The 27,119-nt window shown below is 34.4% G+C and overlaps 1 protein-coding gene across 1 annotated transcript; it reads left to right on the forward strand.

Moving 5' to 3' along the window:
• Window positions 1–18,384: 18,384 nt before the first annotated feature.
• On the forward strand, window positions 18,385–26,105 carry LOC109816209 (benzyl alcohol O-benzoyltransferase). The gene is made up of 3 exons (XM_020381110.3): window positions 18,385–18,523; window positions 24,042–24,472; window positions 24,910–26,105. Exons 1-3 carry the CDS (start codon window positions 18,478–18,480, stop codon window positions 25,840–25,842), a joined length of 1,410 nt encoding a protein of 469 aa, XP_020236699.2. The 5' UTR covers window positions 18,385–18,477; the 3' UTR covers window positions 25,843–26,105.
• The last annotated feature ends 1,014 nt before the right edge of the window (window positions 26,106–27,119 follow it).

Consider the following 27,119-nt stretch of genomic DNA (forward strand, 5'->3'; position numbering starts at 1 on the left):
ATGGTTGTTTTTAGGTGTTTAATTATTTATGTTATTATATTGAATGATTTGGTATGGTTATGGAAAAGTTTGTATGTAATTATGGAATATGCTATGTGTGTGTGGTTTGGAAAGCTAATAGGACTTAGAGGAGTAAGGTTATGGTATGGATTAGATCTCTTTGTGGGATCAGGATATAATCTTTGGAAAAATATGGAATTAGGAGTCCCATGGTGAGGATTCCAATATGGAACTTTTCCAAAGGATATATAATAAACCACTTCAGATGTTAGGTGGATTCTGAAGTACTCCTCTAAGTATTCTATTTGCTACCGGTATGGGGGCAAGGCTGAGTCATAGCGATGGATGAAGTGGCCACGATCACCAGGGTTACGTGACGACGTAATCCAACTGTATATTTTCCATGAGAGGTTAGGTGTGTGACATGGGTTGATGACATGTTTCACCGAATAAACACTTGGTTTGGATGTGTTGAGGCCATCATTTGGTTTGGATGTGTTGGTTACATCATGGATTATACTGTGGTGTGACTTTGTTTTGGATGTGGAATATGTATACATATGGTATGGATTGTATACATTGGTTATGGATTCTTTATTATCATAAAATATGTATGCATTGGCATGGATGTGTATACCTTAGATTCTGGATTGGTTTATATTTGGCATGGAAATAATTGTTTATAATGTTGTCATTTCCCTTGGTATGGATACATACTGTTGATGAATATTTAGTTTAATGATATTCCATTTTATTGTACTATGATTGGTTTTATATGTGCTAACCCTTATATTTCCATGATGTGGACTGTGATGATCTCACTATGTGGGGGAGCAGATCAGGTGTGAGGCTTTGCGATAGCAAGGATTCTTTTTTGGGTAACTGCTTTAAGGAGTGGCTAGACTTAGAGCTTAACCAGCACCTAGGGTGTCTTATTTTGATACTTTCATGATATTGTAATTATATTATATTTTTGGATTACTGTATAATCTTACTGAGGATGCTGACTCTGTTATAAAAATATGTTATATATTTTGGAAACAATTTATATGTTATTGTATATTTACACTCTAGTGTAGCTAGCCCTTGCTCTATATTCTTTATTATATATTATTTTATTTTGGTTGGTTCTGGATGTGATGGCCTAGGGTGGGTCGTTACAATTTTGGTATCAGAGCCTGGTCGAGTCTCTTTAGGATTTGTGGGAAATGGTCTTGTTATGTTTCTGTTGTGTGGAAATGGATTTTGGAAAGGAATTAATTATGTGTTTTAGTGTAAACTCATGGGCTCCTTGATCTTTTATCTTGATTAGGATGGTTTGTAAGGGAAACCATTCTAATCCTTCTTCAGGTGTGGATGAGCGGTAGATTGCTCAGGCTATGGAGCTAATTGCTGCTGCTATTGGACAACAGAATACTTTGTTGGCTCAGATGGAGGCCAACCGGGCTGCTGCTGAAGCAGCTAGGGTTAATGTACCTGATGAGTATACGGGCTTGTCAGAGTTCAGAAAAGGGAATCCTCCTCAATTTACAGGTGTTGATGGACCTGAAGTTGCTGATCAGTGGATTGAGGAGATGGAGAAAATCTTCATGGTGATGCATTGTCCAGAGGAGAGGAAGCTAGTTTATGTTGTTTATATGTTGGTGGGTGAGGCTAGTTTCTGGTGGAAAGGTGCTCAAGCTATGATGGAGGCTAGAGGGGAGGCGATAAATTGGGAAAACTTCAAAAAGGTATTTCTAGAGAAATATTTTCCAGATAGTGTCAGGTATGCTAAGGAAGCTGAATTTTTGAGACTGCAGCAAGGAAATATGTCAGTACAAGAGTATGTGGTCAAGTTTGAACACTTGGCTAGGTACTATTCTCAAGCTATTTCTGAAGCATGGAGATGCAGGAAATTCAGTGAGGGTTTAAGGTATGAGCTGAAAAAGACTATTGTTCCTATGGGGATTGTAGAGTTCCCAGTTCTAGTTGAAAAGGCAAAAACAGTTGAGAGATTTGAAGGAGGAAATAGAGTGGCAAAGGGTCCAAAGGGATCATCTAGATTTGGGAGGGGGAAACATCCTCAAAAGAGACCATCTCAGTTTCAAATTGGAAATGCTAATAAGAAACCGATGGGGACTACTACCACAAGAGTTGTTCAGAGTATTAGATGTTACATCTATGGAGGCCCACATATGATGAAGGACTGTCCTACAAAGAACTATACGTGTTTTAAATGTGGCAAGGTGGGTCACATGGCTAAAGATTGCAATGTCAGAAATACTCTAGCTAGAGAGAACCAGAAAGTGGATCGGCCTACTACAGCAGGTCGTGTTTTTGCTTTGACAGGTGTTGAAGCTGAAACGTCATTTGAGCTGGTAAAGGGAAAGGGTAAAGCTGATGGTAATGATATTTCTACTCTATTTGATTCTGGTGCTTCACATTCTTTTATTTCTTATCAATGTGTGGCAAGGTTAAATTTGGTTGTGAGTTCCTTGTGTGTGGATCTAGTCGTTTCTACTCCAGCTTCAGGTTCTGTTTTGACTTCTGAGGTTTGTTTGAGATGTCCAGTGGAGGTGGAAGGGCATTGTTATAAAGTGAATTTGTTTTGTTTACCTCTACCTGATTTGGATGTGATTTTAGGGATGGATTGGCTTTCTGCCAACAGGATTTTGATAGACTGTTCAGAGAAGAGATTAATCTTTCCTACTGTTGAACAGGAGAGATTTATTTCTAGTGGACAGGTGGATGGGTTGTTGAAGGGTGGAGCTCTTGGGTTTATGATCCTATCTTTTATTAGTGTAGAGAATGAAAAGTTGTTGAATAGTATTGATGTTGTTAGAGAATTCCCAGAGGTTTTTCCGGATGATGTTCCAGGGTTCCCATCAAAGCGAGAGTTGGAGTTTAGTATTTATCTTATACCAGGGGCAGGACCAGTGTCTATTTCTCCTTATAAAATGGCACCAGCGGAGTTGTTTGAATTGAAGAAGCAGGTTGAAGAGCTTTTGGAGAAACAAATGATCAGACCTAGTGTATCTCCGTGGGGAGCACCAGTGTTATTGGTAAAGAAGAAAGATGGTGGTGTGAGGTTATGTGTGGATTACAAGCAGTTAAATAAATTGATAATCAAGAATAAGTATCCATTGCCAAGAATAGATGATTTGATGGATCATTTGAGGGGAGCTTCTATTTTCTCCAAGATTGATTTGAGGTCTGGGTATCACCAGATTCGGGTAAAGGAGGAGGACACATCAAAGACTGCTTTCAGGACTCGGTATGGGCATTATGAGTATGTTGTTATGCCTTTTGGAGTGACGAATGCTCCAGCTATTTTCATGGATTATATGAACAGGATTTTTAGACCCTTTCTGGATAAGTTTGTTGTGGTGTTCATTGATGACATTTTGGTTTATTCTAGATTTATGGAGGAACATAAAGAACATCTGAAGATAGTTTTGCAGGTATTGAAGGAGAAACAATTATTTGCAAAGTTGTCAAAATGTGAATTTTGGTTATCTGAAGTTAAGTTCTTGGGTCATGTGATTTCTGCACAAGGAATTGCAGTTGATCCTACTAAGGTGGAAGCGATTTTGAGGTGGGAGCGTCCAAAATCAGTTACTGAAGTTAGAGGTTTTGTGGGATTGGCTGGCTATTATAGAAGATTCATAGAAGGATTTTATAAAATAGTTATGCCTTTGACACAGCTGACCAAGAAAGATCATCCTTTTATATGGACGGAAGAGTGTGAAAGAAGTTTTCAAGAGTTAAAGGAAAAGCTGACGTCGTCTCTAGTATTGATTCTGCCAGATCCTAATAAATCTTTTGAGGTTTATTGTGATGCATCTCATCAAGGTTTAGGATGTGTTCTTATGCAAGATAGACAGGTTGTGGCCTATGCATCTAGGAAGTTAAAGACTCATGAACGAAATTATCCTACGCATGATCTAGAGTTGGCTGCGGTGGTTTTTGCTTTGAAGATTTGGAGGCATTATCTTTATGGAGCAAAGTTTGATGTGTTCAGTGATCATAAGAGTCTGAAATATTTGTTTGATCAGAAAGAGTTAAATATGAGGCAAAGGAGGTGGATTGAGTTTTTGAAAGATTATGACTTTCAGTTAATGTACCATCCAGGTAAAGCAAATGTAGTGGCAGATGCTTTGAGTAGAAAATCTCTTCATATGTCTTACATGATGGTTAAAGAGATGGAGTTGGTAGAAAAATTCAGGGATATGAATCTTAATGTTGTGATTGCCCCAGATTTTATTAGTTGTGGTACGACTACCATTACTAGTGATTTCTTGGAGATGGTGAAACAAAAACAAGTTCAGGATACAAGATTGAATAAGGTTAGAGAGTTGTTGGGTTCTGAGAAAGCTGAAGGATTTGAACAAGATATGGATGGAGTTTTGAGGTACAAGGGTAGAGTTTGTATTCCACAAGATAAAGAGTTGAAGAAGTTGATACTTGAGGAAGGACATAAGAGCAAGTTGAGTGTACATCCGGGTATGACAAAAATGTATCAAGATTTGAAGAAAATGTTTTGGTGGAATGGTATGAAGAGGGAGATAGCCGAGTATGTTGCATCTTGCATTGTGTGTCAAAAAGCTAAAGTGGAACATAAAAAACCAGGAGGTTTGTTACAAATGATGGAAGTGCCAGAATGGAAATGGGATAGTATAACCATGGATTTTGTTGTTGGATTACCAAGGTCTACTAAGAAAGTTAAACAGTTGCGAGGTAAATCTATCAATTTGGTGAAGGTTATTTGGGATGAGGTTACTAATGAAGCCACTTGGGAGTTGAAAGATAGGATGAAGGATCAATACCCATATCTCTTTTTGAGTAAGTGAATTTTCGAGGACGAAAATTTTTGTTGTTGAGGAGAATTGTAATACCCATATTTTTTATTATTATTATTATTTATTAATGGCATTTTTTGTAAATTTTTATAAAGGTATAGGGTGTTTTGGTAATTTGGAACGGGCTGTTCCAAAAGCGGAACGGGCCGTTCCAAGCACCAAAAATAAACTAGGTTTAAATTTGAGAACGGGCCGAGAACAGGCTGTTCCAAAAGGAGAACAGACCGTTTTGGTTTTGGAACAGACCGTTCTGGAAGTTTCGTGTAGTTTGAAGGTGATTTGAAAACCTTCACCTAGGAAACCGACTAGCATATGCTTTAAGTGCTTTCCTTTGCATGCTTTAAAGCTTTGGTAGTATATTTGCCTAAGACTTTACATTGTTTATTTGTTTCGTTTAGAAGGCTTCATTTGCCTACTAGGGGGGCGTGCACATCACACACCTTAGTATTGTGAAAATTGTTTTTGTGAGAAAAGTGTGAAAAGGCTTAGTGATTTTTACTTGAAAAGACTTGGTTTTTAAGGGATTCTTAGTAGTCCACCTCCCTTAATAGTTCACTTTGTACACTTAGGCCTTTTCATACCAATCTTGCATCTTGAAAACCTTTTTGTTAAAACCTTTTTATCACTCATTCTTTGTGAAAACCTTTTTACCAACCTTTTGGAAAAAAAAATTTGTGAAAAAACCTTTTCTTGATCAAAGATGAGTGATCATTCAAGTGTACACGGTCATAGTTCTTGTAGTACTAGGTCTAGTGTTAGAGAGGGGATTAGAGAGTTAAAAGAGTACATAAGAAAAAAAAGAAGAGGTACACATAAAAAGAGAGGAAGAAATTAGAAAAAGGGAAAAAGAAAATGCTAGGAATAAGGAGGAAATAAAACAATTACTTGCAAAATTAGTTGAGGGGAGAGAAACTAGTGGATCCAAACCTAGGGTTGTCCCAACTAGGTATCAAAAATCCAAAGAGGTTAGAGTCCCTAAGAGTATGCATGAGGAAGAAAATACAAAAAGAGAGGAAGAACTTGGAAGAAAAGAAAAAGAAAAGAAAATAGAAAAGAAAGAAAAAATAAAGAAAAGTATAGAGAAAGTTCAAGAGTGGTTAGAAAATGAAACACAACCAACACTCTTAGAGAAGAGTAAGGAGGATAATGTTTCCTCCAAAGGGCTTATGCTTAAAGAGAGTCACTTTCCCATTGAAAATGATTTAAAAAAGACTCTCTTCATTCATCAAGACCTTAACTCTTTCTCTCACGTTGCCACTAGTCATGAAGTGGAGATTCAAAAACAAATCCTTTTTAAAGAAAAAGAATCTCAACTTCAAGATCTAGTGAAGAAGAAGTGGACTTCACTTAGTCCCACTTCTTGTGCTACTTCCTTCGTGGTGCCCAAGGAAGATAAGCCTTCTTTCTTTAAGACTCTTTCTACTTTAGTTGTCTTCATAAAGCACCCAACTTTTGATTTGTATGATTTGTTGGATACATCTAATGGTGTCCTATTTTCTATTTTTGATCTTGAGGGAAGTTCAAATTTATTTGAACTTAACTTGGTTACTTCCCTACAAGACAAACTTAGATTATATGAGTTTTCTAGACTCCTCTTAACACCTTTTTCTCATATGTATCTAACAAATTATGCAATACAAAGTTGTTTAGGTAATTTTTTAGTTAAGTTTTCTTTATTTTCTAGTACATACCTAGGTCACTACATTGGGTACCTCCAACAAGATATTTTAGTTTTTAGGACTAATGCATTAGTGTGCTATAGTTTTAGTCTTTTTACCTTTTTAGGTTTTGGTTATACATCTAGACTTCACCATGGGGAGGATCCTATCTTTCGCATTAGAGAGTCTAGTCCTTTTAATTTAGACAATATTTTTAGCATTTTTAGTAGAACTCCTCTTAGGATACACTTTCCATTTCTATCATATATATACTATTACCTCTAATGCTTATTTTTATGTTTTTGTTGGTCATGATGTCCACCATGAGGAACCTCTTGATTTGAGGTCAAAACCTTTTCAAGAGAGAGGGAATGATGGAATAACACTAAGGCCAAGAAGTCCAAGAGGAGATGTATTGAAGGAAGCAAAAGGAATGGGTTAGTATTGAAAAACCATAGGAGGAGTAAGCCTACTTTTGGGCCTTAGCTCCTAAGTTTTTATAGCATTTATTTTTATTCCTATTTTTTTGCTCTTGTCTTTAATTTCTTATTTTACCCTTGTATTTTGGAGTATCTTATTCATAGGATTTATTTTCTTTTGTATTTCCCATTTTACCCTTGTATTATGGGGTGCTTTAGATCATAGGTTTTTAATTTTGGGCTAGGGTATTTAATTAGGGAGCTAGACGCATTTTTGGTGGTGTTTGGACTTATTTTTGGACTTAGAAAGGCTTAGGCCCAAGTGGAGGGAAAAGGTTGCATGGTCTTATCATGCACCTAGATGTAGCCTAACTAAACCCAAAGATTCTATCCTTGGCCACCAAGTTTCATCTAGGGTTAATTTGGGTTTCATTTGGTGTGCATTTGGCACCCTAGATGCCTCCCACTCCTATAAATACCCTAGGCACCACACCTTGTAAATACTTTGGATATTGAATATAAAGAGAGCCTTTTGTACCTTTATATCTTTCCTTAGTCACCCTTGGCTAATTCGGCCACCTCCCTCCCATCTCCACCTTGAGAGAAACAACCCTAGAAGTGGCCTTCATCATCATGAAGTGAGCCAACCCTAGAGTACCCTTCTCAAGCATTTCCTCAAACACCTTCTACCCAACCTCCATTTTCATCCATTCCATCATCATCCACCCTAAAACCTTGTGCCACCTTTGAAGAACTTGATCCTTGGAGAAGGCGTCCTATTCTTTGTTGATCATCTCAAGTTCATGCAAGCTACGATGCCATCAACTTAGAGGAGTAAGGTTATGGTATGGATTAGATCTCTTGGTGGGATCAGGATATAATCTTTGGAAAAATATGGAATTAGGAGTCCCATGGTGAGGATTCCAATATGGAACTTTTCCAAAGGTTATATAATAAACCACTTCAGACGTTAGGTGGATTCTGAAGTACTCCTCTAAGTATTCTATTTTCTACCGGTATGGGGGCAAGGCCGAGTCATACCGATGGATGAAGTGGCCGCGATCACCAGGGTTACGTGACGACGTAATCCAACTGTATATTTTCCATGAGAGGTTAGGTGTGAGACATGGGTTGATGACATGTTTCACCGAATCAACACTTGGTTTGGATGTGTTGAGGCCAACATTTGGTTTGGATGTGTTGGTTACATCATGGATTATACTGTGGTGTGACTTTGTTTTGGATGTGGAATATGTATACATATGGTATGGATTGTATACATTGGTTATGGATTCTTTATTATCATAAAATATGTATGCATTGGCATGGATGTGTATACCTTAGATTCTGGATTGGTTTATATTTGGCATGGAAATAATTGTTTATAATGTTGTCATTTCCCTTGGTATGGATACATACTGTTGATGAATATTTAGTTTAATGATATTCCATTTTATTGTACTATGATTGGTTTTATATGTGCTAACCCTTATATTTCCATGATGTGGACTGTGATGATCTCACTATGTGGGGGAGCAGATCAGGTGTGAGGCTTTGCGATAGCAAGGATTCTTTTTTGGGTAACTGCTTTAAGGAGTGGCTAGACTTAGAGCTTAACCAGCACCTAGGGTGTCTTATTTTGATACTTTCATGATATTCTAATTATATTATCTTTTTGGATTACTGTATAATCTTACTGAGGATGATGACTCTGTTATAAAAATATGTTATATATTTTGGAAACAATTTATATGTTATTGTATATTTACACTCTAGCGTAGCTAGCCCTTGCTCTATTTTCTTTATTATATATTATTTTATTTTGGTTGGTTCTGGATGTGACGGCCTAGGGTGGGTCGTTACACCCAACACAGAGCACGAGTAACAAAGATAAAGGGTAAAAGCTACAAGACATCAGATGAGGAGATCAAACGAAATCAAGTCCAGCACAAGAAAGAAAATAATGAAGCCTCAAATGATACAAGACCGCAGACGATGGACAAATCTAAATCAAAGCTACCTAGATGGAGTCAAGAACTTGCATAGCTGACCAGGCAAAAGAAAAATTCAAAGTATATTTTTTAGATGGAGACTCAAATATACAAACAAAAACAAAGAATGTTGGATTGCATCTGAAGACAAATAAATCACAACGAAAAGTATTGCTTATCATCCACACTCTCAGAAGAACACACAAAGTCATCAAAAGTAGGAGAAGAGAGAAGAGAAAATTGGACTAGCACTTATCCACAAGTCAAAGTTGCATGTGTTAGAGCAAGTACGTCTACCAGTCAATAAAAGACAACGCATTTGCAGCTACAATGCTAGGAAAGTACAGATATGTCTAGGTCATGATTGAAGTCAAACATATAAGTAAACAAACGGTACAAAAGACTTCATGTAACATAGATTCGGTGAGCAAACATTTAATGCAAGATCAAAAGCATTAAATACAAGATCTACAAAGCCTGGACGAACTAAATAAGAAAATCAAAAGAAGGGTGGTCAAGCAACAAGATTAGGTCTGATAAAAAATAAAAGAACATTCAACAAACACTAGACGAGGTCTACTACAAGTCAAAACCTTGAAGTATAAGAAGAAAATCCATAACAGGGCTAAATCTAGAACAAGACAAAGATGGGTTAAACATCAGATGAAACCAGATGGCCAACTCTGATAAAAAGAACAGTCAAGGCAAGGCACATCATGAGAATCAGACTAATCAAGCTCATTGAATAGACAAAATATAATTTGTGCACCAGACGACTATGAGTCTAATATCAGACGAAGATGTGTCAAGGACAACCTCTAGTGCAACATAAGGAATTAGACGAAGCATGGGTCAAATATCAAAAGAAAGTCAACAAAATATTAGACTAAGGACAACACATAATGAAAGATATTCCAGACAAAAACAAAGTCTGTCCATCTACAATGTTGACCAAACCAAGAAGAAGTCAAAGCGTCAAGGCCAAATTCTCAGACGAATGACAAGACTTAAGATGCATAGGATTAACAGATGAAGACGAAGAATGCCATGAAAGAAAATAAGGAATCATGTCTCAAAGGGCAACTCAAGCATCATCTACGATCAAATGAAAGTTCTCAACGTAAACGCATGATCAAAAGAAGAGAAGAAGAAGAAGAAGAAAAGCACACAAAAGCAAAAACATGCATGTGTTAGAAAAAGTACATCACTTTTTAAGATAAGGACAACACTTTACAGCTACTTGACCGGAAAAGGATAAAAAGGATCCTAGGCCTCTGCTAAATTCAAACACAGCTGCTTACAAGGCAAATAAGACTTCACGCAAGGTCTATAAATAAGAAGCAACATTTAATGCAAGATCTTGAGCATTAAATGAGAAGATCAAACTAGTCATGAATGACTATATCTGCTTCAACAAACACTTGCTACGGGAAATTTCTACAGGACAATATATATATCACTACCTCAAACCTTGAAAGGTTGGATTTTGGCTTTGCAATTTCAACAAGAGTGATATCAAGCCCACAAAGCAACGAAACCAGAGATAAAGCGTGTAGAGTCAAATGTACCATAGTATAATTATCTCTGTAGACTAAGGAGTCCCATGTGTGCATCTTAGAAACATGAACCTTAGTGAGTGTATCAATTTATGTATCCTCTCTGTGAGAGTAAACCAAACACTTAATCTTTGTAAAAACTAAGGTTGCATACCTTAGTGAGTGTACCAACTTATGTATCCTCTCTATGAGAGTAACCTAAACACTCAAACCAAACCTGTTTAGCTATCATATGTAAAGCATGAAGAGGTTAGGGAAAAAATACTTGTAAAGCTTGGAGAGGCTTGTCAAAGAATACTCACTACGAGCCAGAAGTGGCTGATGAAATAATACTAGCGTCGATGAGTGAAGTTGACGGGTTCAGAGTTGGTCGACAATACTCACTAAGAGCCAGAAGTGGCTGATTAAAGAATACTAGCGCTAGTGGTGAAGTTAGCGGGTCAGGAGTTGGTCAAGAATACTCATTGGGAGCCAAAAGTGGCTGATCAAAGAATATTAGCGTCAGTAGGTGAAGTTGACGAGCCAGGAGTGGTTGATAATACTTGAGACCAGGAGTGGTCGTGACCTGGGTAGTCTATAATAATACTCACTACGAGCCTGAAGAGGCTGAACAAATAATACTTGCACTTCATTGATTATCTAGTGGAACCCTTCATTTGAAGTAGACTGGACGTAGCTTAGTTTGAACGAACCAATATAAAATACTTGCACTATTTTAATGTTTCAGACGTACTTTATTTGGGTGATCTAATATACTAAAAACCTCGTCAAATGCTTATCGTCTATTAAAACTATCTTTAGACGAAAACCATAATTGTTCAACTTCTTATCCTAAAGAATGGTTTTCGTTTAAGAAGTATTTTCTCTGAGTAGATGATGAAACTTATAGACACAAAATGTTTTTGTTAAACCAATCCTGAGCAGTTTCTGTTTAGCAGTCACTAATACTATTTTACTGGACGAAAGGAGCCTTCTTACGAAAATGATTTTAAAATGTCTTTGTTCACACACACATATTCAACCCCCTTCTATGTGTTTTTCATCTAACTTCATAAACATTATGGTGTGTTTGGATGAGGAATTTTATAAATTCAAGAAATTTTAAATTTTTGTTATTTGAATTACTTTGATTTCAATTTTTATCATTCTTAAAATATTTTGTTTGGATAAGTCAATTCAAATTTCTCAAATTTTAAATTGTTGGGTTGGATATATTAATTTAATTCCACCATGGTAAAATTGATTTTAAAAATATATTTATATGTTGATATTTTTAAATTAAATTTTATAAAAATAAATATTATCTAATTTTTAAATATTTAATAATTTTTAAAATTAATATTAGATAATATTTAATGATTTTAAAAATATTTTTGAATATTCAATAATTAAAAATATGAAGAGATAAGAGATAAGATAAAATATATAAGTGAAATAAGAAAAAAATATGAGGAATTTCAAATTCTTACTTTTTTGGAAGAATTTGAAATTTTACTGTTTCAAGGAATTTCACAAATGTTTCAAGTTCAAATTCCTTATAAATTCTCCATCCAAACAAGGTATTTCATCCCAAAGAATTTAAAATTCGTCAAATAAATAAATTACTCCATTTAAATTCTCCATCCAAACACACTATAAGATTGTAGATTATAAGCCTAACACTCAACCATACCAAACAACTTGTAAGGTAAGTGTTGCCCTAACTTATATACTCTTTAATTGTTTTATTTTCAATCAATGTGGGACTTGAAAGTTTTTTAAAATATTGTATTTATAAATTTAAATATTTTTTTTATTTTTCCTGCGGATTAAAATTGACAGGAAAATCTGCAGGAAAAGTTACTTGTGAAATTTTTCTACCATTTACTAAACATTACTTGTGAATTTATTTTTGCAAGAAAATCTACAAGAAACAAAATAAAATTTTTACAATATTTTCTGCAAATTTTTACCATGGAAAAAAATTTCTATGATCATTAAAATTGTAGAAAAATTTGCAAAAATTTCTTGTAGATTATTTTTTATAAAAAAAATTTGTAACAAATATCTGTAAATTATTTTTCGCAAGTAAATTTGTAAATTTTTTTTGTGAAATTATTATTGCAAGAAAATTCACAAAAACTTTTTGCGAATATTTTTTTGTAGGAAAATTCGCAAGAAAATGATACTTTTCTAGTAGTGAAAATCACTCCAGACCTGTCATCTAGAGCTTATCCAGGTATGGGAGAGTGAGAAACCTTTCCCTGGGTGTGAGTTTGTATGTTGGATAGTAAGACTAATCCTCAATCTTGTGTTTGTTGTATGCTCATGTATGAGGGGTTTTCCCAAATGGTGTCTATTTCACTTTTTGTTCTTCTTGTATGTAACTAATGGTATGAATTACTTGAATAGATGATTGATTTCATATTTTGAGATCGTAATTGTATGAAATCTCTATGAGTTTCTTGAAAAATCCTAAGGGAATGCATATGTGATTGTACAAGAAGATTGATTGTGTATGTAGTTATATGTGTAAGTTGTGTTTTTTAGGAGTGTAAATAACCTATAAAGAGTTCTTACCAATTGGATAGAGAGAAAAGACTTTGGGTGTGAGTTGTGTTAGATTTTGAAAATTCTAGTATGTATATACCTTGGTATTTATCTAATTTCTCTGCATGTGATTAATGAAATTGAGTTCTGATTAGAAAGTAGGCATTTAGAGCTACAGTTTAGACTCAAAAAATCATATAAAAATGTTAAGGAATGATTGAGTTATGTAACGTGTGTACGTTGTAAGCTTTTCTAGTATATTAAATGGTAGAATTAAGTTTTGTTATCTTCATGAAAGTTGTATCCTTGGATTTTAGCTTTCAAATGTCGTTGGAATAACCTAAAAAGGAGGTCTAGAAGTCAAGTTATGATCAAATTAGTGACCAAAGGTCAAATTGTCAAATTTAGCTTAAAATATTGCAGATTTTTATTTATTTATAGTAATTATAGTAATAAATGGCATATTTATCTTTTGAGGTCAACATAGAAGTTGGAGATAATTGTCTTAGTTTTCTAATAAAATTAAGATAAACTTAATAGCATATATATAGCTCTAGCTAAGGTGTTTGGACCACACAATATCGTATATGAAAATGTATTATGCGAGTGTGATATTGATATGCTTGTAAGCTATGTATGAGTTATAGTGATGTGATCCCTTATGCCATTGGTTGCTAATATTTAATTGAGATAGTTAAATTATTAATTGTTATATTGAGAATGGTTGATGATTTTATGATATGAGATTAGTTGACAATGAATTAATGAGATCATACAAAATGTTATGTGATATGTGATATATGATATTTTACTAGTGTCACATGCATGATAACATGTAGTTCATGTCCATTGCATTTGCAATATAATCTTATCTATTGTTACTTATTATGCTATGAATGAGTTAAATATGATGATGTGTAACTATGTATGCTATATCATGTTGTATGTGTTTGACTAGTTGGTTTGCATTCCTACACTATGAGTTAGAGTGAGATGTTTCTCACTTCCTTTTCTTTTGTGTTGTCTTCTTGAGATGTTTCTCACTTCCTTTTCTTTTGTGTTGTCTTCTTGTGATTTTTGCAAGTAATCATCAACATGGTATTGAGGATGTTAGTGGTGAGGCTTGGTCCTCAATGTTGGGTTTTGCTTTGACAAGACACGTGACACCGAAGAATTAGTTAGGACTAGACAGGATTTGATTCTTGTTATTTACTTTGAGTTGTTTAATTTGTATTCCCATTGTAATTATTATTTCTGCCAAGTCTAGTTTATATTAAAATGTGATTTTCTCTACTTGTGTGAACTTTAAGTTTATTTATTATATTGAGGTTATTCAATTTTATATTGTATTATGGCATGCGGGGTAGAGGGTGTCACATTTAGTGGTATCAGAGCAAGTCCTCTCTCCTAGTACAATGTGGTTTGAGGACCAATCAGGTGGAACCTGGTGGACTTGTAACAACCTGAAACACTAGACTGAGAGGGATCTAGACATTTGTAAAAGTGTAAAATTGTACGATTGAGGATGACTTAAAGAAATCAATTTGTACTACCTATACTAATAAGATGCATCTATTTTTCGATAGCTCATCACATAAGAACTTCATAGTTAAGCGTGCTTAACTTGGAGAAATTTAGGGATAGGTGATCTTCTGGGAAGTTTCCTAGAAAACGTGTGAATGAGGACAAAACACATTGAAAAGTCTTGTGTTGGTTTGTGGGATCAATTGTTGATCCTAGAGGCAGACAAACATCTCAAAAATGGTTTTCCCAAAAAACGTGTGACTGAAGACAAAACATACTAAAAAGTCTTGTGTTAGTTTATGACGTTAGTCGTTGATCCTAGAGGCAGATGGACATCTCACACTAAAACGTCTTGTGTTGATTTATAGGGTTAGCCATTGATCTTAGAGGCTATAATACCCTGACGGGCTCTTATAGATTTTCTTCTTAGTTGAAAGTGGACTAAAAGGGTCACCTATTGTGTGATATTGTGGTCCATGTACTCCTAGGTTACCTCATATTTTGCAAACTCTTTATGCGAAGAAAATGATATATCATACATATAGAAATAAACGCACAAGAGTTCATGTATCTAATGAGATGGAGGACCATCCTTGAGGCATCATATAAGGCCTATAACAAGGTCCATGGCTAGGAGAGTAGAGGAAGATGAAGAACACACCACACCAAAAGCCATGCTTATCATGTGTGAATTTTGGGCCCTCTCCTTAGCTTGTTGCTTTCCTTTCCTATTTTTCCCTTGTATTTTGGGGTACATTAGAAATTAGGATTTTAATTTGTATTTTTATTTAGCCTTTGTATTATGGGGCAAATTAGTCATAGGATTTATTTAGGGACTTAACTTTGACTTGTGAGGTCAAAAGTCCATTTCTTTCATTTTCTAGGACTAGGGATACTTTAGACTTTTTAGAGAGATGAGAGCCATTTCATTTGGGCTGCATCTAGGGTTCATTTAGGGTGCATTTGGGCTTGAAATTTTCGACCAAATGCCCCTAAGAAACCCTAGATGCTCTCCTCTCTCTGTAAGTACTCTAGTCCCTCTACCTTGTACCCACTTTGGAATATATGCATTTTGAGTGAGCCTTTGTGCCTCAAAATCCTTCCTTAGTCTCCTAGGATTCTCATTCCCAACCTCCTCTCCTCTCTACCCTAAAGAGATTTTGAGTTTCCCTTGAGTGGCCTCCACCAACCCTTGGTGGAGAGAGCTAGCCAAGAGCACCAAAAACACCTTCCACCTTCCCACCTCCATTTTCACCCACCTTCATCTCCACCCTTCAATATTGTTTTTCCACCACCCTTGAGGAACATCCAGCCACCATCCTTCTTCCTAGACCGTGGAGAAAAAGGGAGCTCCTCCTTGGAAGCCAAAGAACACACCATGGAAGGAAGGAGTCCATCATAATGTCTTGAGTTGTGTGCACGATTGTGTTTGAAATGAGACTTACTACCTATCTTTCTTTATATATGTACTTTTAACATGTGCGAACCATACTCTTTTTATTTTATTTTATATTTTTATATTAATTCTTAGGTTGGACTAAATATTTATTTATAAAATTAAAATTTAATACTTTTAAAATATGTTATCAATAATTAAAAACAATTATTTTTCTTAATATAAATTACTTATTTTAAATTGAATATATAATTCACATTTTTAAAAACATCAATTTATACAATTTTTAAATATAATATATATATATATATATATATGTATAATTTATTATAAAATTTAATTATATATAATAAATACTTAACTTATATAATGTACAAACTAAAATGCTAATAAAATAAAGAGATAAAAAAGAATAAAATAGGAAAGAGAAATCAATAAATAAAATAATTAATGTAATAAAAATAGAAAAAAAATAAAAAAAAATGAGATAAAGGAAGATAATTAAAAATAAAATAAAATTTGAATATACCAATATAATAATTTATTTTGTTCCTTCGCCATAAATTCAAAAAAAATTTAAATAAAATGGACTGTATGTCGATAATTTTCCCGTATATACTATAGTCAATTCCTATTCCTTTGGACCAAATTAACTTAAATATTTCTGCAGGTATTGGACGTGACGTATGGTATGAGGCAACCTTATCATTGAAAAGCTTGTTTTTTTTTTTATATCATATACGTAATTCGTTACATATTTTATCTTTATCTTTAATTTATATGTTAGTGTTTGACTTTATTTGTTCTTTTACTCGTCGTGTTGCCTACGGCGGTAATTATAAAATATAAATATACAATTGAAAAGTTTTTTATTTTTAAAGAATTAGTATTTCATTTTATTTGTTATTTTACTCATCTTATCATCATCATTATGATCATTATTGTTATCATAATTATTTTTACTTAATATTATCATTGTCATAATTATTATTATTATTTTCAAATTGATGCAATACTATTTTAAAAGACATATGAAAAATAATTTTTAAGTAATTAATAATATATAACTATTAAATTTAAAATATAAATTAAATAAAAAATAATGCAAACAAAATTACAGCACTATTAAAAATTTTTATTACATATGATTTTTTATGCAAATTTTTTATGTCTAGATAATATATTTATGGATAATATGTTTTTGCAAATGAAAGTTTATTTTTTTTTAATAATTTTTTAACTTTTAAATGTTTCCAATAAATTCATCTGAAACATTAAGAAATTTGTTTCCACACCTCTAACAATAGATTTTCTTGTAAAAATAATTTTTTAAACTCTTAGATTGTAAATTATAAGTCTAACACTCAACCATACAAAATCAACTTGTAAGGCGAGTATGTTGTCCCAACTTATATATTCTTTAATTGTTTTATTTCTGATCGATGTGAGATTTGAGAAAAATCTTTTAATTCTTAAACTTATATATATATATATATATATATATATATATATATATGTATATATATATATATATATGTATATATATATATATGTATATATATATATATATATATTCCTATGAATTAAAATTGGCAGAAAAATCTGCAAGAAAAATTATCTGTGAAATTTTTTTACCATTTAATAAACATTATTTATAAATTTATTTTTACAAGAAAATCCACAAAAAACAAGGTAAAATTCTTATAACATTTTATGCAAATTTTTACTAAGGAAAAAATTTTCTATGATCATTAAAATTGTAGTAAAATTTGAAAAAAAAAAATTGTAGATTATTTTTAATAAAATATTTATAAGAAGTTTCTGTAAATTATTTTTTGCAAATAAATTTGTAAAATATTTTTGTAAAATTATTATTGCAGGAAAATTCGCAAAAAAAATTTGTGAATATTTTTTTTGTGAAAATTCACAGGAAAATGATATTTTTTTAATAATATAAAATATTTCATTGATAAATTAAAAAAATATAATATGATCATTATTAGTTTAAATAAAGAGAAATACTAATTGGTAGGCATCGAGTTCAAGTCATTCTTACGTTACTTTGTTAAATATGTGAAGAGATAATTTTATCTTCCATATATAGTGCTTCAACTAAGATTGTCTATAGTGAATGAGATCAACGGTATATAGAAAAATGTTTCAATAACATACTCTTTAAACATATTTTCTACTATTAATCGAAATTTATTAAAATTTCAAAAGTTAATTTTATAAGTTTCGCATATATATATATATATATATATATTATTTTTTTTTTATAATTATGTTATTCATAAGAAATATTTTTTGTCTAATTTTCATCATAAAATATAGTTAGTCACCTTTTAAGCAACTGAATTTAATAACATTTAAACTAACACGTGATATTTGCAGTGTCGAGATTTTCATGATTTTGAAAATTTCAACAAAATTTAAATTAATAGATTTCTTGTATGAGATAATTAGGTATGCAGTGAAGCAACATCAACTGGACAGGAATCCCTCACAGCAGCCTTGTATTTGAATGAAGTCCTGATAGGATTTTGGCAAGCTCTGTGCACAACCAATGGCAAACAGCAAAGAATCTCCATTCTCCGATGACTCCCCCAAAGGTAAAACTTGTTCTTAGATTTTTCAGAATAGCACACTGAGCTAACCTAGCCAACAGGTATATATATGAAGTCCCTTACTATTAGATTTGTTTTTCAATCCGATCACTTACAAGTTTTGGATTTGTTATCGCTTCCTTTAGTTGCTTCATTCATAGTTATTACTTTCTCATTAACATTAAATACTTCCCAAATTTATGTTAGGTCCAGAGTAGGCTTAATAGTTACTCACAGCTAAAATAAGAGATGAGTAAAAAAGAGACAAGGGAGAAAATAACCACAGTAAAAATATTATTTACTGAAAGGGAGGAAATTACAGCACTTCTCTCTCTATAACTTACTCCTTTGAATTAGGAGACTACTACTACCGAGAACAGATCTCAAGGTGTATAAGAGAGGAAGAGAGAAGAGAAGAAGATTTGGGATGAAAATTATGGTTTTCAGCTTCCCTATTTATAGGAAAGTCCCAATGGCATTTTCGTAATTTCTCCTAAACTTTTAATATTATTTTATTATTATGTGGGACCCGCTTCTAATATAAAATTAGAAAACCACCGAAAGGTGGTGGCAGCTGTACGCAGCTGTACCTAACATTTCTCCCACTTGAAGATTATGATTAAGTTAATCATATCTTCACACCATTTCTTCTTTATTGATACTTCATGTTGCTTATGTTTCCAATAGGCCAAATAAGGATCGACACCATGTAAACTTGTCAGTGTTGACAGGCTTTGTCATTACGTCTGCTATGTTGTCTTTTGTATGGATCTTCTGCATATCCACTTTTCCTTCTTCTACTACTTCACGAACAAAGTGATATTGAATTCCTATGTGCTTTGTCCTGGAATGAAAGGCTGGATTCCTTGCAATGTGCAAGGCACTCTGACTGTCACAATACACAGTAATTTTCTCCTGCTTGTGCCCGAGTTCTTCCAATAACCTTTGAATCCAAATTGCTTCCTTGCATGCTTGCGTAGCTGCCATGTATTCAGCTTCTGTAGTAGATAGAGCTACAACAGTCTGTAACTTAGACAACCAGCTCACTGTTCCTCCAGCAAGTGTAAACACATAACCAGTAGTAGATTTTCGTTTATCCAGATCTCCTGCAAAATCTGAATCAACATAGCCTCTGACAACAAACTCCGATCCTTCAAAACATAATGCAACATCTGAGGTTCCTTTGATGTATCTAAGGATCCTCTTTACAATACTCCAGTGCTCTCTACCAGGATCTGCCATAAACCTACTGACCGCTCCCACTGCTTGTGCAATGTCTGGTCTCGTACAAATCATGGCATACATAAGGCTTCCCACCGCTGATGCATACGGCACTCGAGACATTTCCATCCTCTCTGCTTCGTTGCTAGGACTCATACTTGAGGATAATTTGTAATTGACAGGAAGTGGGGTCGAAATTGGCTTACAGTCTTGCATGTTGAAGCGCCGCAAGACTTTCAATAAATAATTCTTCTGAGAAAGCCAAATCCTCCTGTTTTTTCTGTCTCGGTGAATTTGCATCCCTAAAATCTTGTTTGCTGGTCCCAAGTCCTTCATATCAAACTCCCTAGCCAATTGTGCCTTTAATTCTTGGATCTGATCTTTGTTGGGGCCTACCACCAACATGTCATCCACATACAACAGCAAGATGATGAAATCATTGTCATCAAACCTATTGTAGTACGTACAATGGTCTGAACTCAGTCTGTTGTAACCAAGGCTAATAATGAAGGAATCAAATCTCTTATACCAACACCTTGGCGCCTGCTTTAAACCGTACAGAGATTTGGTCAACCTACAAACCAAGTTTTCTTTTCCTTGTTCTTTAAAGCCTTCTGGTTGGAGCATATATATTTCTTCTTGGAGTTCCCCATGAAGAAAAGCAGTCTTTACATCAAGTTGCTCAAGATGTAAATTAAATACAGCACACATAGCCAGAACAACTCTGATTGTGGTTAATCGGACAACTGGCGAGAATATCTCGTTAAAATCAATGCCCGCTTTCTGAGCATATCCCTTAACCACCAATCTTGCACGATATCTCTCCACTTGATCATTGCCATCACGTTTGATCTTATAGATCCATTTGCAACCAATGGCTTTTCGATCTTTTGGAAGATCAACAAGTTCCCATGTTTTATTTCTATGTAAGGCCTCTATTTCTTCATGCATTGCTGCCATCCACTGAGAAACATCAGAACTCCTCAACGCCTCTTGAAAGGTTGATGGTTCTCCTTCTTCAGTTAAGAGACAGTACGCATCATGACTTGCCATAACATAGTCTGAATGCCAAGATGGTCTCCTTCTCTCACGTCTTATTTGTTGAACTTCTTCATCATTGGCTTCATCTGGTTCTTGTTCCTCATGCTCTTGTTCTGCTTCAGAGGTGTCATCCTTTTTAGACTTTCCTCCTATCTCCACTATACTAGTGTCTTTGATAGTGCTGTCATTCTCCTGCTCCTTTTGCAGTTCAGTTTCTGCAAAGACTACATCCCTGCTGACAACAACCTTGTGGGCAGTGGGATCCCACAAGCGATACCCCTTAACATTGTCAGCATAACCCAAGAATATACATTTCCTGGATTTTGGGTCCAGCTTTGTTCTTTCTTGGGAGTTGTACATCACGTACACAGGACAACCAAATACATGTAATGAAGAATAATTTGATGGTTTTCCACTCCACATCTCCATTGGTGTCTTCAAACCAATTGCTGTTGATGGTGAGCGATTGATCAAATAACAAGCAGTTTTGACTGCTTCTGCCCAGAAAGACTTGGCTAATCCTGCAGTTCTCAACATAGCTCTTGTCCTTTCTAGAAGAGTTCGATTCATCCGCTCTGCTACCCCATTCTGCTGAGGTGTATGAGCAACTGTAAATTGCCTCTTGATACCCTCTTGCTTGCAGAATGCCAGAAAATCACCATCTATATATTCTCCTCCATTATCTGTCCTCAAGCACTTAATCCTTTTTCCAGTATCAAGTTCTACTTGTGCTTTAAATTCCTTGAATACTGGGAACACATCTGACTTCTTTTTGATTGGGTACACCCACAATCTCCGGGAATAATCATCAATGAATGATACAAAATATTTTGCTCCTCCCATGGAAATTTCTGGTGATTCCCAGACATCAGAATGGATCAAGTCAAGTATGTGTTTGCTCCTTGTAGTTACTTTGGCAAATTGTAATCTATGTTGCTTGCTTGTCACACAGTGCTCACAAAATGGTAAGGTTACCATTTTAAGCCCTGACAAGAGATTACGTTCTGCAAGAATTTTCAAGCCTCGTTCTGACATATGTCCTAGTCTACGATGCCACATCATCGTTGCCTCTTCTTGACTTATTGCTGCAACTGATGCATCTGCTTCTTGCAACGTTTCTCCCAAGAGCAAGTATAGATTTGATGTGATCTTCTCAGCTTTCATCACCACCAAATTGCCTTTAACTACCTTCAAGATTCCACCTTCAACGTGGATCTTGCACTTGAGATCATCTAGTTGCCCAATGGACAATAGATTCTTTTTCAAGCCCTTCACATGTCGTACCCCTTGAATTGTACGAACAGTACCATCATACATTTTTAATTTGATAGTACCAACTCCAGCAATTTCCAAAGCATGATCATTTCCCATAAATACGGATCCTCCTGAGATTGATTCATAAGTGCAAAACCAATCTCTATTTGGAGTCATGTGCCAGGTTGCACCTGAATCCAATATCCAACATTCATGGAGTTGTTTTTCGCCTCTGGAACTTATTGCTTCACTGTACAAGATTTCTCCATCTTCTTGGGTACTAGCAACACAACCTTGAGAGGTTGACGCTTCAGAATTCTTCCCTCCTCCACTCTTCTTGTGCCAACAATCTTTCTTCATGTGCCCTCTCATGCCACAATTATAGCATTTGAGGTTCTTCCTTCCTCGAGATTTAGATCTACCATGATTTTGACTCCCACTGGAGCCACGTTCCATTGATCTTCCTCTCATCATCGTCAAAGCTTCTGCTTGCTTTGAACTTTCCAGTCTGTCTTCCTTATTCTTTCGCCTGGACTCTTCTTCAAGAATAGCTCCGGCAACATCCTCAAAGGATAGACGACCAACAACATTATTGTTTGTTATGTTGATGATGAGTTGATCATATGAATCTGGTAAACTCTGAAGTAGAAGCTCCGCACGTTCATTTTCCACTATGTTGAAATCAGCTGTTGAAAGCTGAGCAAATAGCGTATTCAGATTGTTGATGTGGTCCGTCACTGCTGTGGACTCACTCATTCGAAGAGTGTAGAGTTTCCTCTTTAAGAATATTCTGGTGTGAAGTGACTTGACCTCGTATAATTTTACGAGCGTGTCCCAAATCTCCTTTGCAGTTGTCTTCTCTGCTATGCTCGACAAAACTGAATCAGCCATTGCTAAGTGCAAATTGGCAACAGCATTGTCATCCATTTCTCTCCACTTTTCATCAGTAATATCTGATGGCCTGCCTTCAATTGCTTTAAGACAGTTGTCTTTTCTCAAAATTGCTCTTATCTTCAATTTCCACAGGGAAAAATTGTTCCCGTTGAACTTCTCTATCTCAAACTTTGCTGCCATAATTTCTTCTATTAAACCGACTTAAGTAACTTCCACTAGAATAGTACCGCCTACTGGAACAGTGATAAAATCCAGTAACAAGAATAATTCTTTTCTGATGTGACTGATCAGACAATACTGCAGCCACAGAGCATACTAAGAATTTTCTCCGATACTATACCAATGTACACCACAGCGGAATAATAAACAACCTAGTGGCTCTGATACCACTGTTAGGTCCAGAGTAGGCTTAATAGTTACTCACAGCTAAAATAAGAGATGAGTAAAAAAGAGACAAGGGAGAAAATAACCACAGTAAAAATATTATTTACTGAAAGGGAGGAAATTACAGCACTTCTCTCTCTATAACTTACTCCTTTGAATTAGGAGACTACTACTACCGAGAACAGATCTCAAGGTGTATAAGAGAGGAAGAGAGAAGAGAAGAAGATTTGGGATGAAAATTATGGTTTTCAGCTTCCCTATTTATAGGAAAGTCCCAATGGCATTTTCGTAATTTCTCCTAAACTTTTAATATTATTTTATTATTATGTGGGACCCGCTTCTAATATAAAATTAGAAAACCACCGAAAGGTGGTGGCAGCTGTACGCAGCTGTACCTAACAATTTAAACTAATAGGAAAGCATGTCTTATAAGGAAAAAAATTATTAGCTAGGTAATACAAAGCCAATAATTTGTGTTTATGGTATCAATATCAATATATACATGACATGCGTTCAAGTTTTATAATTTTTTTTGGTCTGTGTTTCTCTCTATCTCAACATTTATTTTATATATATATTTTTTAATTTATGTTCTCTTTCTATTTTTTAATTATACAAATTATTGTATAATTTTGGTGAAAAAGTATTTCTCTCATACTAACTCACTCAAACAAAAATACATTGCTTAATAACTCTTTCATTCTCTCTTTCTAACAATTCCAAATTTCAGATAACATAATTTTTACAGTGCATAAGTGTCAACCTGAGTTGGTGGCTCCTGCTATACCTACACCTCATGAACTTAAACTACTGTCTGACATAGATGATCAAGACTTCCTACGTTTCCCACCTTCACTCATCCAAATTTATCGTAATGAATCACCAACAGTTGAGAAAGATGCGGTTGAAATCATTCGAGAGGCACTCACTAAAACACTTGTTTTCTATTATCCATTTGCGGGTAGGCTTAGGGAGGTGTATGGTCGTAAATTGATGGTGGATTGTACTGGGGAAGGGGTCATATTCATTGAGGCCGATGCTGATGCAACACTTGATCAATTTAGTGGCTCTCTTCAACTTGCTCCATTCCAATACTCACAACAATTCCTGTATGATTCATGCTCGCAAGAAATTACTAATTGTCCTCTTCTAGTTATTCAGGTACATGTATGGTCGACTATTCACTTATCCACTTCTTTGTTACCTAATATTTGGTAAAAAAGGAAGAAAAAAAAATGAAAGAAAACAAAGTGAGAAAATAAGTTATAAAATAAAGTAAAAATAATATTTAGTAAAAAAATAAAAAAGTAAATAGAATAGAATTTAACTTTTTAAGAAATAATTTTATTTAAAAAGTGGTAAATTAAAATATATTATATTATCATTATTGTATTCCAAAAAATTTCATTATGGAAAACATCACGAAGATTAATAATAATAAAAAACAGAGATCCTATCTATGTATATTAATATTTCGCACACTTCTATTAGAGGTAAATTTTTTCATCCAAGCAAACTTCTTTATATTCCCATATGGTACACAACATTGAAAGCTTAAAGCATGTTTTTCTTCACACTGGATATTAAATGATATACAGGTCACACGACTCAAGTGCAATGGCTTAATCTTAGGCATTCGGTGGAACCACAACATGAGCGATGCAACAGGTTTGTCACAGTTCATGAACGCGTGGGCCGAAATGGCTCGAGGTGCACGCAAGCCTTCGATTGCACCAGTGTGGCGCAGGGACCTTCTAATGGCAAGAGACCCACCACGCATTACATGCCACCATCGTGAATTCGAGCAAGTCCTAGGAACCAACGAAAGGACCATTTCATACGACAACATGCTTCATCGACCATTCTTCTTTGGACCCACCGAGGTAGCCGCCATTCGTCGCTTGGTTCCCCACCACCTTCGGAATTGCACCACTTTCGACGTGATCACGGCATGCTTATGGCGCTGTCGCACAAAAGCATTGCGAATAGATGCAGACGAGGATGTTAGCATGATGTGCATCGTCAACGCGCGTGCGAGGTTCAATCCTCGGATACCCGTTGGTTACTACGGCAACGTTTTTGCATACCCCGCAGCAGTCACCACCGCAAGGAAGCTTTGCGAAAATCCTTTTGGGCACGCCGTGGAGATGATAAAGAGAGTGAAAAAAGAGGTGACGGAGGAGTACATGCATTCCGTGGCAGATCTAATGGTGCTTAAAGGACGACGCATGTTCACAAGAACTATGAGGTCTTGTATCGTGTCGGATTTGACGAGTATTGGGCTTAGAGATGTGGATTTTGGATGGGGCAAGGCGGTGTCTAGTGGAATGGCTAAAGGTGGAACTGGTGACTTTCCTGGGACAACCCCTTTCTATGCGCATAAGAATGCCAAAGGAGAAGAAGGGGTAGTGGTACCACTTTGGTTGCCTGCTGAGGCTATGAGTAGGTTTGTGAAAGAGTTGGATGACATGGTTGGGAACCAAAACCAACCCCCAACAAGTGGTTCTTCTTTTATCAGGTCTACCTTCTAGAGTTGAACTTGAAGCTTATACCAAGCTAGGTCATAATAATTTGGAAGGTGCTCAAGAAAATTTTACTTTACTATGAAAATATAATATTCAATAAATGTATCCGTAGAAGGATTTGTTTGGGTAAACTCTGTAAAATAATTTTAAGAGAAAAAAACAAGAAGAAAAATGAAAATGAGTTTCTTCATGTATAAATTAAAATTAATTTATGTATAGTTAAAAATAAAATTTTAGAAAAGTTAATAACAAAAGGAAGTTTCTATAAATTAGTATATATATATAAGTTAATTTTAAATTTTTTTAAAAAAGGAGTTATTATGTACGCTATATTTGTAAATTAGGATATTTTGATATAACCAATATTTTAAATCAATAAAAATGACTTAAAGTGTATATCTTCTTTTTCTTTTCACTTTCACTTTTTCTTCTCTATACTAACTTACTAAGTGATGCGTTATTGGTAAAGATAATAATTTAAGTTATTAACTTACTATTTTTTTTACCAAATATTATTTCAAGTGTTTTAAATCATTTTGTTCCAATCAAAATAACTTTGAGAAAAACATAATAAAATTCTATTTGTTGAAATAGAGGAAGATTTTGTAAATTTTTATTCAACTTATTTTCAAAATTCACACAAGTATGAAAAATCTCAATTTATCATGATTCATAATATATAAAAAAAATATCTTTAATAAATTCAAATGTTTCATATATATATATATATATATATATTAAGAATTTTAGGAATATATATATATATATATATATATATATATATATATATTTAAATGAAAAATATAAACGTCATAAGAATCAAACTATTCTAAAATACCAAATCCTCAGGTATTTTTTAAAAATAAAAGCAGTTTCAAAACCTTTTAAATATATAAGGGTACGACATAATTTCTCATTTAATTTTTTTTTTATTTCTTTCTTCTTATTTTTATCTTGTAAAAGTCCTTTGGAAAAAAAATCTTCTAAACATGCACGTATCTCCCTCTCTAAAACTCCACACAATATTTTCTGTATGGCATGAAAAACTCTGAATGAATCTATCCGAAACTGAATAGACCCCCTTGTATTATTGAATATTGTTGACTCGATATGTGTTTAAATGCTTTGTCGGTTGTATATATGTTTCATACTGTATTACTTCCTGCTTTTTGCATTCTTTAAGAAAAGATTTAGGTTTCTTTAATGATTACACTTTCACTTTACTCTGAAAAAACAAAATGTAACTTGTGAAAAAATTGATTTTGAAGTATTAGTTTGTACTT

Source organism: Cajanus cajan, chromosome 4, assembly GCF_000230855.2.
Source record: "Cajanus cajan strain Asha chromosome 4, NIPB_CcT2T_4, whole genome shotgun sequence".
Classification (NCBI taxonomy): domain Eukaryota; kingdom Viridiplantae; phylum Streptophyta; class Magnoliopsida; order Fabales; family Fabaceae; genus Cajanus; species Cajanus cajan.